Source organism: Pyrgilauda ruficollis, unplaced genomic scaffold, assembly GCF_017590135.1.
Source record: "Pyrgilauda ruficollis isolate IOZ18807 unplaced genomic scaffold, ASM1759013v1 scaffold23, whole genome shotgun sequence".
NCBI lineage: Eukaryota > Metazoa > Chordata > Aves > Passeriformes > Passeridae > Pyrgilauda > Pyrgilauda ruficollis.
This window is the reverse complement of record NW_024522539.1, coordinates 9,194,986-9,208,339: the sequence shown is the minus strand read 5'-3', so window position 1 is coordinate 9,208,339 and position 13,354 is coordinate 9,194,986. Positions and strand designations below refer to the sequence as shown.

The following is a 13,354-nucleotide window of genomic DNA, read 5'->3' as shown; positions in this document are numbered from 1 at the left end:
CTATTCAATTTTATGGATACATGAATCTATTGTATGAATCTTTGCTGAGAATTCCAGTCAGTAACCAGTTGTACCAGTGCAGGGAGCTATTGTCATGTCCTAACCTGTTCCTTAAAACACCAGCTGTCTTCACTGAGGAGGCTTAAAAGCCCTTTGTCAGGGTCCATCCACTGTGGCTAGCTAAGCCCAGCTTTAAACTCATGCAACTCAACACTCGTGAAGCACCCTTCAAAAGAGGACTCAATGGCAGCTTTAAGTGGGAAGAAGTAGGGTCAGTGGCTGTCACCCAGCAGTTTCCTGCCTGGCTGGCTGAGCTGTGGAAGGGCTGGGGATCTTCCCCCCGAATGCCATGTCCCAGGCAGGGCAGTGACCCATCCCAGGGCTCTGGGCAGCCGTGCTTGGCCTCCCTGACTCCCACCAGGAAAGGGAGGGAGCGCTCCAGCTGCATCCGGCCCGCCCGCCTGGCCACGGGAGGCCCTTGAAGTACAGAACAAAATAAATTCCTTCAATCCTAGCAATTTTCCCCAAAGCAGATCAGCAGGCAGCAGGCCTGTGTTCTGTGGCTTGCAGTGGGCATCTGTGAGTGTCCCAGGATGCCTGTGTTTGATGACTGTATCCCAAAGCCATGTCTCTGGTGTTTTTCTGTGCCCACAAACAGCATTTGAAAGACATCACACGGAGAACCAAAATCATCTCCAGTGGCTTCAGTGAAGTAGCTCCTGATCCAAGAACTCCTTGCCTGGGTACAGCACTCAGGCATTCCAGGTGGTTTGGTGCAGAGAGCACACAGCACACCTCTGGGCCTGCTCTCCATCCCACCAGGAACGCTGCTCTCCAAGGCCCCCTTGAACAGGAACTGAACTGATGCGCAGAAAATGCCAACAGTTCCATACTCAAACAAGAATTAGGAAGTCTTTTAAACAAGCAGAGTTAAGAAAATAGATGGACATGAGAATTGTTTCCTTGTACAGCTGTTTAAAGGTTCTTTCCGGGTTTCTGAGCTTCCTCAAAAGTGTCAGGTTATTCCCAAATACCAGTCAGATATGAATAAACTCACTGCATGTGTCTCCACAGTCACCAACTCCTTTTTCTGCAGTGGCTCCCCATTTGTAAAAAAACTGGGAGACTTTCCTTTCTAGGAGCAAACCTGCTGCACTAAATGGCATCTCACTTGACTATTACTAGCATTTTCCTGATAAACTGACCTTCAGAGAAATGCACTCTTATCAGAAAGCTTTTTTGTTTAAAACCTTTTAGATGATCATTAGTCAGCTCAAGCTTTTTCACTGGTGCAGAGCAAGATGTGCTAACTCTAGGAAAGGCGAAGTGTTGCTGCAGAATCATATGTTATGTTGCACTTGAAAAATACAGAATTTTACTTGGCTATACTGTCTTAAATATATGATTTCCCAGAAACCACTGAAGCTTCAAAAGGTGGAGACTTTGATGAAAGAGGTCAGATTACAGCCTTGCTTCTCGGCAATGACAAATGCTTCCTAGGTTATTAAGAGCAAATCACTCAATATTTTCCCATCTCTAAGGAATTAGAACCATAAATCAACTAGTATTTATGATGTGTTCCAGTATGTCTGTGATAGGGCCATGTAACTTGAGATAAAAGAAAGTTTACTTTTATTTGTTATTAAGAGATAAAAGGAAGCAGTACAGCATCTGTTCTAGAAGAAATCCATGGTTTCTATAATCTTTTCTGAAGTTCTTTTCTCACTGAAGTGGTTAACAAAGCTTGGCTGTAATGTATTCTAACCTAATGTGCCTAATTTAGCTGAACACTTTAAATTCTTTCAGTTATATGGCTCCGGTCTGTCTGTTTTTGTTTTACCTTTTTTTCCACTGCTGAGCTCCATAATTGTTCCTTTTAGCCACAGTCACCTAAGGTCAGGCTGTACCTTGCTAAGGAGCCGCACTGCAAACAAGGCTAACTCAATCACGTGTCTCCAGCCCATTCCTGTTATTAATCCTCCCCAGTTCTGGACCTAGCACTTGGCAGAGCAACTAAAGTAAACTTTTTATCAGAAGTTCACATTCTCCTCAAGTGGAGGAAGAGCTGGGTAATTCCTGCCTTTATTTTGTTTTTTTGAAGAATATTGTGATGTGGGAGCTGCCTCAGGTTTATTTCAATAATGCAGGGGGCACAAATGTATTGAAAAAACATTGTTTGTGCAATGTGAATTTAGTCTGATAAAATTCTGTTTCTCTTCCCAAAATGTCTTTCAGAGGGCTTTCATCAGTAAATATGCTGTCATTGTAACAAATATGATGCTGGCTTTAAACTGATGAGAAAATGGCCAAAGTACGTGCAGTTTATACTCTGACAGGAAGCTGGTCTGGGGATTTAGGTTTTGTCTGAAATCTACAGCACTGCAAAGAATTTTTATTTCTGCTTCAGTCTCTGTGTAGAAAAGTCCTGCTTAATTTACTTTCTCTTATTCATATAATTTTTGCAGTCTTCATCTCTGCATCAGATAAATGCCTCAGATGGGAAAATATAACTGTAATTATTAATGTGTTGATATTATCAAAAGGGTCCTACATTAAAATAATAAAAATGTGTAATGTGACAAAAGAGTGAGAAAATTAAAAGAAAGAAAGAAAAAGATGGAAGTTGAAATGAGGGCTGCCAGGAGAAAACACTGAATATTTATATATTCCTCATAAAGTATAGAGGGCTGCAGTGAGGTGATGCCATTATTCTGCAGCCAGGAGCAGCTGCAGCTGCCCACCCTGCCCAGGATGCTGTGACAGCCCAGGCACTTTCACAGGGTCCTTTGTATCCCAGAGCATCTTTGGGTGATAATTTCATTTCTCTTTTCCACGTGTTAAGAAGCAGCCAACACAGCCAGCAAAAAAATAAGTAAGTATGTAAAATGAATGTGTTTTACAAAGCACTTGCAGCCTTATTTAAACCTGTGTGTCAGTGATTTCCCTGTGAGTGTGTAATTTTGCAGGTAATTCACACAGTGATAAAAATCCCTTAACTGTCATTGTAGGCTAATGCCCTTTTCCATTCTTAAATGTTCAACAACCCGAGCTGACAGTGAGGAGAGTTTGCATTTTTCTGGTTTGTTTTCTAAAAACAGCATCTACGTGAAAGAAGTTGAAGTATGTACACGTACAGTTTATCTCTGAGCAGAGTGCTTCCAAAACATCCCTTGTATATGAACTGTTTTCTGTTATTTAGCTTATAATATTAACAAAAACTTGAACAGAAATGCTATGAGGGATGCAATTTGCTATATTGCTATTTACTTCTTTAATTTTTCTTTTTGATCACCATTACACAATCAGTGAAATACCTCACAGCTGGACCCAGAGTTTCAGCTGAGAGACTGGGCTTCTGCCTAGACACTAAATTAAGTACAGGTGTACAGGTCTTTTATATCTCTCCTCTTTCAGTCTCTGGGGGGGTTTGGTAGGGATCTGAAGGGTGTCTTGTTTAATCAGGGGCAGGTGTAAGTCCAGGATAACTGTTGCTATTTTGGGGGAAAACCTGCAAGAGTAGGCAAGAGTTTCCTGATGTCTCTCTCCCAGAACTTCCTGAAAATTCCCCCTGGGTGGCAGTGAGCAGCAAGGTTTGCTCACCTGTGTGTGATGTATGGGTGAGTCAGGGCACTGAGTGAAAACGGATCAAGTAAGATGGCAGCTCTGGGTGCAGGATGTGGGGAATAACCCTCGTGCTGCCCAGAAGTGATCCTCTGGAGAGCCAGGCACAGCTGAGTCACAGTGCTCCACACAGCTGCCATCGCTGCCTGCCCTGTGCAGCACCAGTCTGTGCAGTCTGCACTAGGTAAGCTGAGTTTAAACTGTTCTCTCTTGTAATATTTGTCTTGAATACCTGTACTTCTCCCCAGAGAAAGACTGGTTTTTCTGAGACTTGCTGTTCCTCCTGAAAAGGAAATGTGGCTGTGTTTGGAAAAAACTTTTATAGTGAGATTATCTTACAGAAAATAGACACCTTATGTACATACTTTTTTTTTTTCTTCTCAGTTTACCTCCCCTCCTAAAAATCCACACAGCTTTTCCCCTGTGAACCTGTGAAATGCAGAGTTACTTAGTTTCCTTCTAAAAGGATAATCAATTTAGATCAGATTTTTGAAGTCCTAAAGACTCAGCTTTATTTTAAAAAGTGGTTATTTTTTTGGTGCCCAAGACTGTCAAAAGGAAATTGTGACTTTAGGTGTTTATACAAGCTGAGCAAGAGGGAAGCAGTCTGCTTGGGGTCTGAAGGGATGCTATGTGCATGGTATGATCCTGACCTTCTCAAACGACTGACACTTGCCCAATGAACTTCCAAGAGTGCAAGGAGATGAATATATCTTCAGTTGCTTTGTCCAAACTGGTATACTTGTTGTGGTAGTGAATTTAAGAGTGACTGTTTTGACTTGGTTACATTAATTCATTGCAATGGTGGAATGGTGTGGAATGGTTTGCTCTGAAACTCCTCAAAAGCAGAAGTGTAAACCAGCTTTGGGTTGTGGGGGAAGGTGTGTTTGGCACTTGGGCCATGTGAGATGAGGGTTGCTCCTGGTTCCGTGCAGCCACCGGAGTGAGAGGCCTTTGTGTGCAGGGATAGGAAGTGGGGAGCTGTGCCTGGAGATTTATCAGGGAGACAGAGATGGCACTGCAGCTCCTTTCAAGTGAGCACAGATTAAAAAGCCTCTTGATAGAGCACTAGGCACCCACCCACTTGGGCACAGTAAGTGCAGACCCAGGAGATCTTGCCAAGGCAGATCTAAACCATGAGATCAGCCCCCTCAATTCATCACATCATTCCCCACCCCATCTGTTTGGAAGTCTCTCACAAATTTTAAAGGACGTGTATAAAAGTATTTTTCAACTCTGTTCCCAAAACATTTTGGAGTTTTTTTTTTTTCTTTTTTTTTAGGACTTGCTATTGTGCTTGTGTTACAGAGCCTGTCAACCCCTGCAGCACCCAGCTGTGCTGGCCCTAACCATAATTCACACAAACTGCCAAGTGCTGTTCTGCTTAATATGACAGATCCTTCCGTGATAGCTGTGCTACAGCCAGCCCTGGTGACTGTGCTGGGAAGGATGGTGCCCATGTGAGTAAGATTTATGTTTGTTAGGGCTGTGGTGAGTGAGCCTGCAAGCACTGCCTTCCCCTTTTCAAAAACTCAGAAGATTTATCTCCCCGACGCATCCTGAGTCTGTTTCTCTCTTTTTTTAAATAGCTATCCCCAGAAAACTTCCATGGCTTGGTTTTTTCCACCTGCCTTCTCTCCTGAGTGTGGTTTCTCCTTATCTCTCCCCTGAGTTGTCATCTCCTCTTGCAATTCTTGTGGTGTGCTCTTCCTCCTGCTCAGCTGGATGTGCAGACAGCTATAAAATGGAGTTTATAAGAACCATGATCTATGGGTGCTGTGCCATGGCACCACAGAGATTCTTGTACATTCCTCCTTACAACTGTCTGCATGCAGAACTGCACGTTGGCAGGAGACAAGGACTGCAACTTCCCTGGTGGGAGCTTGCAGAAATGAGAATACAGTTGGAAAAATAGTATTGGATAAATGCTCTGCCATTGCTGGAAAATCAGAGCCTGATTGCAGTGAAAGAATGGATGTGAAACATTCCTAGGAAAAGGGATATATTCAATTGCACAGTTATCTCTGGGTTACCTGTTGATGGTAGGGTATGATCCTCTTTGTTAATTAAGGGTTCAGGTTCTTGCATATATGCTCCACTGAAAGACTTAACACTGGGGAAGGACTGTACACAAGTACGACTGAGTGTATTTAAAGGTATTATTTTGACCCAAAAGAAAGCAAATGTACTTGAGAACACAGCTAGGAGTTGTTAAGTATTCAAATGAGGTCCAGTTCCCTGTGTTATATTCAGACAACTTTGTAGGATAAATTCTTCAGTTGTTTCAGTGATCTAAGAACATAAATCTCACAGCCAGGACATGGGATTTTTTGCTATTGCGAATATATAATAAATCACTGCTCAGTATGACCACGGATGATGTATCTGTTCCTTAAATAATAAATTCAGCAACCGTGAAAGCCATCTGTTTTGCAGGTGTACAGTCTAGTCTTAAAGATTAATTTTGAGAGTTTTTCAGCTTCTGCTGCAGCCATACAGCAAGGATGAGTTTCTAGCTCCATATTTTGTCGTTCTCTTTGCATTCTTACTCTGTCTGCCTTTGGGAAGAGTTAAGGATGCTGGCACAGGAAGGCAGGCAGGCTGCTGGCCACTAGCACTGCTGGTTAACCAGGAGCAAACAAGAAAGTGGCTGCTGGGCAGGAGACAGTGGGATCCTGGGGGAGACTCAGGGGCAAGGAATCTGTGGATTTGAGAGGCTGCCTGAGTGAGTATTCCCTCATTAGCCTGAACTGATCTTTTAGTTGCTGGGGTAGACAATAAAGACTAAGAGCTTGTCCTTCTAGCTCTGATGACCAAAGAAAACTGACTTACTGAGGGAGGACACAAGTTGGTTGTTTCTTTTACTGATTTTTGTTTTGTTTTGTTTTCTCTTATTGGATCCAGTCAGGCCACAATGTAATATAGGGGGTTGTGGCATTGGGAATCAGTTCAGGAATCTGAAGGGTCCTGAGGCTGTGGTCACTTTTGGCTGAGCCTGGCTGAGGCTGACTAGCTAAGAAAAGGATCCAATACTCCTAGGAAGCAGAGGGACAACAGGCACTTGTAGGGTGTAAGAATTGGGTATACCACTCCACCTAAAGGGACCAATTGTCATTCTTGGTTTAGTAAATCACAAACTCAAAAGGTTGCATGCTAAATAAATGCAAGTTGGCTTAAAAATACTTAGGAAGAGAGAAGGGAAAACTCTCCAAGAGGGGAACAGCTAATTCTGTATGGTCACAGCTGGCTGCATGGCCCTGTGTATCCAGACAGATAATACTGCTTGTGAAGCACTGGGTAATTATAGGGGAGAGGGTGGGGACGACAGTGCTTTGTTCCTCCCTTCCCCACAAATTTTTGGTCAACTGAAGGCGAGGCCAGGCAGTAGGAGCTGTTGGAGGCTGCTTTGGCAGCAGGTCAGGAGCAGCTGGGTGATGCAGTGCAGCCTCCTGCATCCTGTAGGTGCAGCACTCCCTGGGCTGTGTAGGGCTCCAGGCTCAAGCACTGGGAAGACATGGGTTAGGGCTGAGCATTAGGCACTGGGGAAGGGAGAGCAGCAGCATCTGAAGGCCTGTGCCCAGCCATTAAAACTGAGTGGCAGAGGTCTGCTCACCTTCACTCTGCATCTGCTGTGGAAGCAGGTACTCCTCCTGGGCAATTTGGAGAGAGCCCACCAAAAACAAAGTAGAGAAAGTATAATGCTGAGGGAATCTTGAGAAGCATTGGACAGATGGACAGCAAAGAAGGTAGTGAAAGTGGAAAGAAGGTACAGTGGAGAAGGGGGTACATTTTTCTCCTAGAAATATACTGTATCTATCATGCTGATCACTGAGCAGTGCAGAGTGTGATGTGTAAACTACAGCTGCAAAAGCTGTTCTGACACCAGTTATGATGATGAAGCTTGTACATACATGACGTATCTGAGCTTTGGACTTGAATGTCTTTAGTGCTAGAGTTGAAAAAGTTGCTGACTTAGGCTGCCTTGAAGGCTCTGATTTCCAAGTGGTACAGACAGCTGTCTGTGTTCTGCAATTGCAATTACACAACAGCAGCAGCCGGACAGCCTGCCAGGACATCAGGACAGCCTGCTCTCAGCTGCTTTGGGGCTTTTCAGGACATCAGGAAAGTGGTGCAGAAAACAAACTCACTGTACTTCTGTACGTTCCATGAGCTGGAGATGAGCTGTCTCAGGACAGATTTTACTCTTGTGTCACCTGAAAACACCCTGTTCCAGGATACCTGATGCTCATACACAAACAAGCAGATGTACCCTCGTGGGGTGTAATGCTGATACTCACTTGGGGCTAAGGCAGCATATGGTCCTTGTTTCCTCTTCTAGAATATCTTGGGATTGGGATAAAAACTCTGTCACAGCTTGCACGTGTCAGTAGTTAGCGTTGTAGAGTCCATTCAGCTGTTTGCGTGCTGGCACATTTTCCACAGTTCTCCTCCTCCTTCTCCCCACTGCCTCCTTCACTGGCCTAGAGACCAAAAGGATTGCCCAACTTTTCCGAAGGGCAAAAGACACAGTTGGAACATACAGCTGACTTGGGGGGAGAAGCAATTAAAACCACATAGAGTAATCTCTTACCAAGATTGCTGCCTGTGCTCACAGGACTGCAGTCATGCTCTCTCTGCCTTTGCTGGACAGACACTTTTCCAAAGTAGCCACTGATATTTGCTGTTCATGCAGATGTTAGCCCATCATTCCTTCTGCATAATTCTGCCTGCCCATGTCTCAGGTACTGAAGTATTATCAGAACTGGATTTTGGCAACCAATTTTGTCTCTGGGCCTTTGCATGCATTTTTGTGTGACTGGACAGGAGTGAACAGTCCCAGTGCTCGTGCATGAACTCCTACAATGTGCAGTGGGAATTGGTCAAGGCCTGTGTGAAATGGATGGACACTGCTGATACAGCAGGATTTTGCTTATGGAAATGTGGGGGGAGATAGCATATGTGGGGGATACCTGGGGGGCAGTATGTTCAGTCTTTTGTAAAAAACAGGCAGGATCCAAAGTAATTTCTCTGTGAGAAGGATGAGGATGTGGCTGAATAGTGTCTTTTCAATCCTTTTAAATTTTGACACTTATGTTTCATTCTCTAAATACTTTGATCTTCCCCAGCACCCACTTGTCTGCAGATGAAGCTGATAACCATCATTCTAAGCTCTTTCCTAGCATTCTTTCTTATTCTGCAGTCCTGAATGAAATTCAACCTCATTATCCATAAATAACCTTTCTCATTCTCCCAGCTGTCTCCTAGAGCTAGTTCACTTATGACCTCTCCCTTACTGACTCTGTACTGACCTTGCACTTCCCCCACAGCCCTAATCTGCCAGTGTCTACACTCCTAAGCTTCCTCTGCTATTTTGCATGATTTTTTTGGGTTTTTTTTAATAACAAGGCCCACCATTTCCTCAGCTGCACTTCAGCAGTGTGACCAAGGCTCTTTATCCACACACTTCATACAGTGCAGTGACAAATTATTACCACTGCCAACAATTTTGATGCTTTCACCCCTTCTCTCTGATTCTAGGCTCTGGGTAAATCTATACTTTCAACTGTATTTTTCTATTGGCAATAAAATCCAGCACCAGTGTTTCCAAATTGCAGAGAAATGACAATTCCAGTGCCAGTGTCTTGTTCAAAGAGCAGTTTTTTGTCTTTAGTTGAATTTTTATCAGTGTGACAATAACCCCAGTGATTTTTCAATGGCTTTTATTAAACTACTAAGGGATTATTCAGTCTCACCTCATCCTCCCATTCAAGGCAATGTGAGTTCTCATCTGAAAATCTTGCAAATGGATTTGTTTTGGTTTGGTTTTTTTTAATGAAGTTAGACTGTAGAAATAATCAGTAATAACCTGCCAATGGACAGTTGTGGAAAAACTTTTTAAAAGAGTAAAGTACGCATGCACATAATATCTGCATGTACACTTTCTTGTTTTGTCATGCTGTTATCAAACAAAGCATTCCCCCCCCCAGTATTTGCCTGTCATTTACATAAATTTTTGTATTAGTTGAGTGGCAATTTGTTTGCATTCAAAGTGGAAAGCAGAGATTTTTTCCAATATTGATTTTTTTAAAATGACACCATGAATTTTATCTCTATGTACCTGCAAACCAGACTCATATATTTTACAAAGTAGAAAGCTTAACTCTAGGTGTCAGCACTGCAAACTGAATGTGCAGCTCTGCAAATGAAGTTTTGCTGTCTCTGACTCCTCCAGTGCCACCAGAAATAAAGTGCAATAGCAGTTTTGCTGACAGATCCATTAGGGCTGAGGAAGGGAGCCTGCACTTATGCTGAACAGCACAAGTAGGAAATATAGCATTTTCTTCTTCCACAGTCTTTTTCCAGCTGCACATGAGTGTGTTCTTATTAATGGCATCTAGTAAATAATGTTTAATGTAAAGGAAAGAATGAGGGTGAGATCCATCTCCAAACAGTGCTCACTGTTTCAAATGGGTATGTTAAGCCTTTTCCTTCATTTATTGTTAAATGCTTATGTTGAGTGGGTGTCCAAAGTTATGAGAGGGCACAGGAAGCTGACTTCTTTTTCTGGTTCTAACAGGCTCTGTAGATCAGCTAAATTAATGGGGTGGATGAAGTTTATGTGACTATTGCTTATACTTGAAACTGCACAGTAGCAGAAACATCGGGGAAGGAAAGACTTGATTTTCCAGCCTTTAATGCTAGCAATTATGAGAAGTAAATAAAAGCATTTCTGCATTGCAAGTACTGTGGTTATCCTAAAAAACCACATTTCTCAAAAGCACTGACTTTTGGCTTTGCATCTCAAAGCTTTACAAGGTGCTCTCATCTGGATCAAGTGATGCTGTTACGTATATGAGTGAAAAGCTGCTTCTTGCCATCCTTGTTGTCCATAGGCAACCTTTATCTGCATGTTTTGTTTTTGATTATGACCTGATGGCATTTGTCATATACTTAAAGTACTGTTAAAAGTGTGGCTGTCCTGAATGCACACAAGTGTGCTCCTGCTGAATTGGTTCTTCTGAAACACAATGATTCTGCCAGGGGACCACAGGAGTGTTCATGGCACAAAGAAGTAGTTCAAACAGTTTCCTCGTGTAACAAATCATTTTCCCCTCTTCAGATGCTGGAGCTTAGTGATAAAAGTCATGTCTCTGATATTTGGTTTTCACCATGTTCCTAAATCAAAAATTTGGTTGGGCCTTCCCTAAATTGCTGTTACCTCTGAGCTGTTCTTCAGCTAGTGAAAAAAGGCAGGACCTTGGAGAAGCACCTCCGTGAGTCATTGAGAGTAAAGGTAGCAGAAGCTACGAATGACATAGTGAAAAAAGCAAAAGGCACGTGAAGATGCCATCGGGTTGTGTGTGGTCTCTGGTAGAGTACACTGTTGTATGTGTGTCGTTGAACCTGGGCTGCACTTGAGCTGGTACTTCTGGAACACAAATCATCTATGGCAGTGACTTGTTTTACTCTCTTAGAGTACATCCAGACATCTAGTCTCCCAGCACATCTATAGGATAAGGAATCATAGTTACTTTCATATGATATAGAAACAAAAGGTTTATTTTACATATATATACCAGGAAAAGTCTGCCTGCAGTTGATTTCCCAAGCCCCGGGGCCTGGCTCCACCCATAGCACCATCTTCCCTTTTCACAGCCTTTGCTTTCAAAAATATTTTCAAAGAAATTGGCATGGGCAGAGTCGAAAAGCAAAACGATGGGAAGCAACAACCGAGCCCGCTGTCCGCTTTCTGAAGCAGGGCACCAGGTGTCTCACGGGCAGCCGCTTGCCGGCTCCCCGAGGCGCTGTCCCGGGGCTACCCCAGCCCCGGGCGGGCGCGGGCCCCGCCGCGGTGCGGTGCGAGCCCTGAGCGGGCTCGGGCGGGGCCGGCGCGGCATTGGCGGCGGCCGCTGATCTGCATTGACGCCAGCGCGGGCCGGAGGTCAGCGCCGCCGGGCGCTGCATTGGCTCGGCCGGGAGCCGGGGCCGGGAGCCGGGGCAGCGCGGGGGGAGCCGGGGCGGGGCGGCGCGGGGCGGGCGGGGCGGCGGAGGGGCCGCGGCCGCCGCTGAGGAACATCAATAATAACAAGGTGAGCGCGGCGCGAGGGACGGCGGCTGCGGGGAGCCAGGCATTTCCCTGCTGAGGGATGCAGACACCACGGCCCCGGGAACCAGAGCTCTCGCCGCTGCAGCCCTTGCCGCCGGGATGGGACGCTAGGATCGTTCTCCTTCTACTTCTCGCTCTTTTTAATTTTTCTTGCCCTTTTTTATTTTTATTTTTTAATTTTTCCCTTCTCGACGTTTCGCATCACTTCTCTGCCCAAAAAACCAACCGCATCATGGAGGCCCTTTGATGCGTCCGCCCGCCGCGCCGGCTGCCCCCGCGGCTGAGGGAAGCCCTCCGGGCCGTGCCCCGTTCCCTGAGGGGGCTCCCCGCGGCCCGGCCCGCCCCTGCCCCGCCGCGCTGAGCCGGGATGCCGCTGCGGCGGCCGCAGAGCCCCGCTGCCGCCTGACGGGGGGCTCTTCCTTCCTTCCGACGACGGGAACCTGAATGTCACCCCCGCGGCGGCCGCCCGCCCGCCCGCGACCGAGGCGGCGCGGGACGTGCCCAGCGCGGCGTGAGGAGCGCAGCCGGCTCCCCGGGGCGGCCGGGCGCCTTTGGCTCTTCGCTGGTATTTTTTAATAAATCGTTGATTTTTTTTTTTTTTTTTGGCCCCAAAGCACACCCCAAAGCGCACCCCCGGCACAGCGCAGCGCCGAGGGGACCGCGAGGAGCGAGCGCGGCTCGGCGGGAGCGCGGACGCGGAGGTGGGGAGCGGCCCCCGGCCCGGTCCCGGGTTAATCGGTAACGCGGAGCAAGCCCGGGTGAAAATGCGCCGCGCTCCGGGCTCAGGGGAGGAGATGGTGCCGTGCCCCCGGCCGCTCTGAGCGCCGAGCCGACGCCGAGGTGTGTGTGGTTTGGGGCTTGGGTGTTTTTTGGTGTTTTTTTTTTTTTCTGCTTTTACAAGAAGGAAAGAAAACGTTACCAAGATTCTCAGATGGCTTAGACAAATTAATAATAATCTGTGAAAATACGAAGTCGACCGGTTCTTGATTTCCCCCCTTCCCTCCCCTCCAGCTCCCCAGCCCACTGCTGAGATTGAGCTAAAAGGACCTGTTTCCTGGAGGACGAGGAGAACAGACACGTTTCTGGTGGTGTAGAAGGGACCGATGGCAATGCTTCAGAGTGTAGCGGAGACGCAGGAGAGAGAGTCAACCTGTTAACAAAATATTAAGCAGGGGGAAAATATCAACGGGAAGGAAAGATATATATACATATATATATATACACGTATATATATATACAATTTAGAAGTATTCCCCAGGTGGCCACAAAGCATGGGCTGTGTTCCAAGCACCAACCTCTCTGACAGCAGAGTGATCTGTCACAGTAGCAATGAGTCTGAGGAGTACAATTTCCCTCACCAGACCAACACAACCATGTCTCAACAGCAGCAAGGCAACCCCGTCCCAGGATTATTCATTAAATGCTACAACACATCCACTTATGAGGCGAGGACTAATTCCTCTAAGAAAGACAAGAGGGAGAACAGCCAGAGCATGGAGGCAGAGGCCCAGACCGGCAGATCCAATGTTAAGGTAAAAAGGGTGCTAAACACGAGCACTTTTCTCTCAGCACAGGAGTTGGCTGTAGCGGTTCAGCCCAGGGACTCTCCGGGCCGTTGTGCGGGAG

At 45.8% G+C, this 13,354-nt stretch overlaps 1 protein-coding gene across 5 annotated transcripts in view; it reads left to right on the top strand.

Moving 5' to 3' along the window:
• Positions 1–13,354, top strand: part of PDE8A (phosphodiesterase 8A) — a 156,419-nt gene that overhangs the window by 18,155 nt on the left and 124,910 nt on the right. The window contains exon 1 of one of the 5 annotated variants that reach the window (XM_041468754.1): positions 8,234–8,363. The exons of 2 other annotated variants lie outside the window; for them this stretch is intronic. In XM_041468754.1, coding sequence (XP_041324688.1) covers positions 8,355–8,363 — 9 coding nt within the window. In that variant the 5' untranslated portion in view covers positions 8,234–8,354. Of the gene's footprint in view, positions 1–8,233; positions 8,364–11,606; positions 13,261–13,354 lie in introns of those variants that run through there. 2 more of the 5 variants (XM_041468756.1, XM_041468750.1) reach the window with 2 other exon arrangements.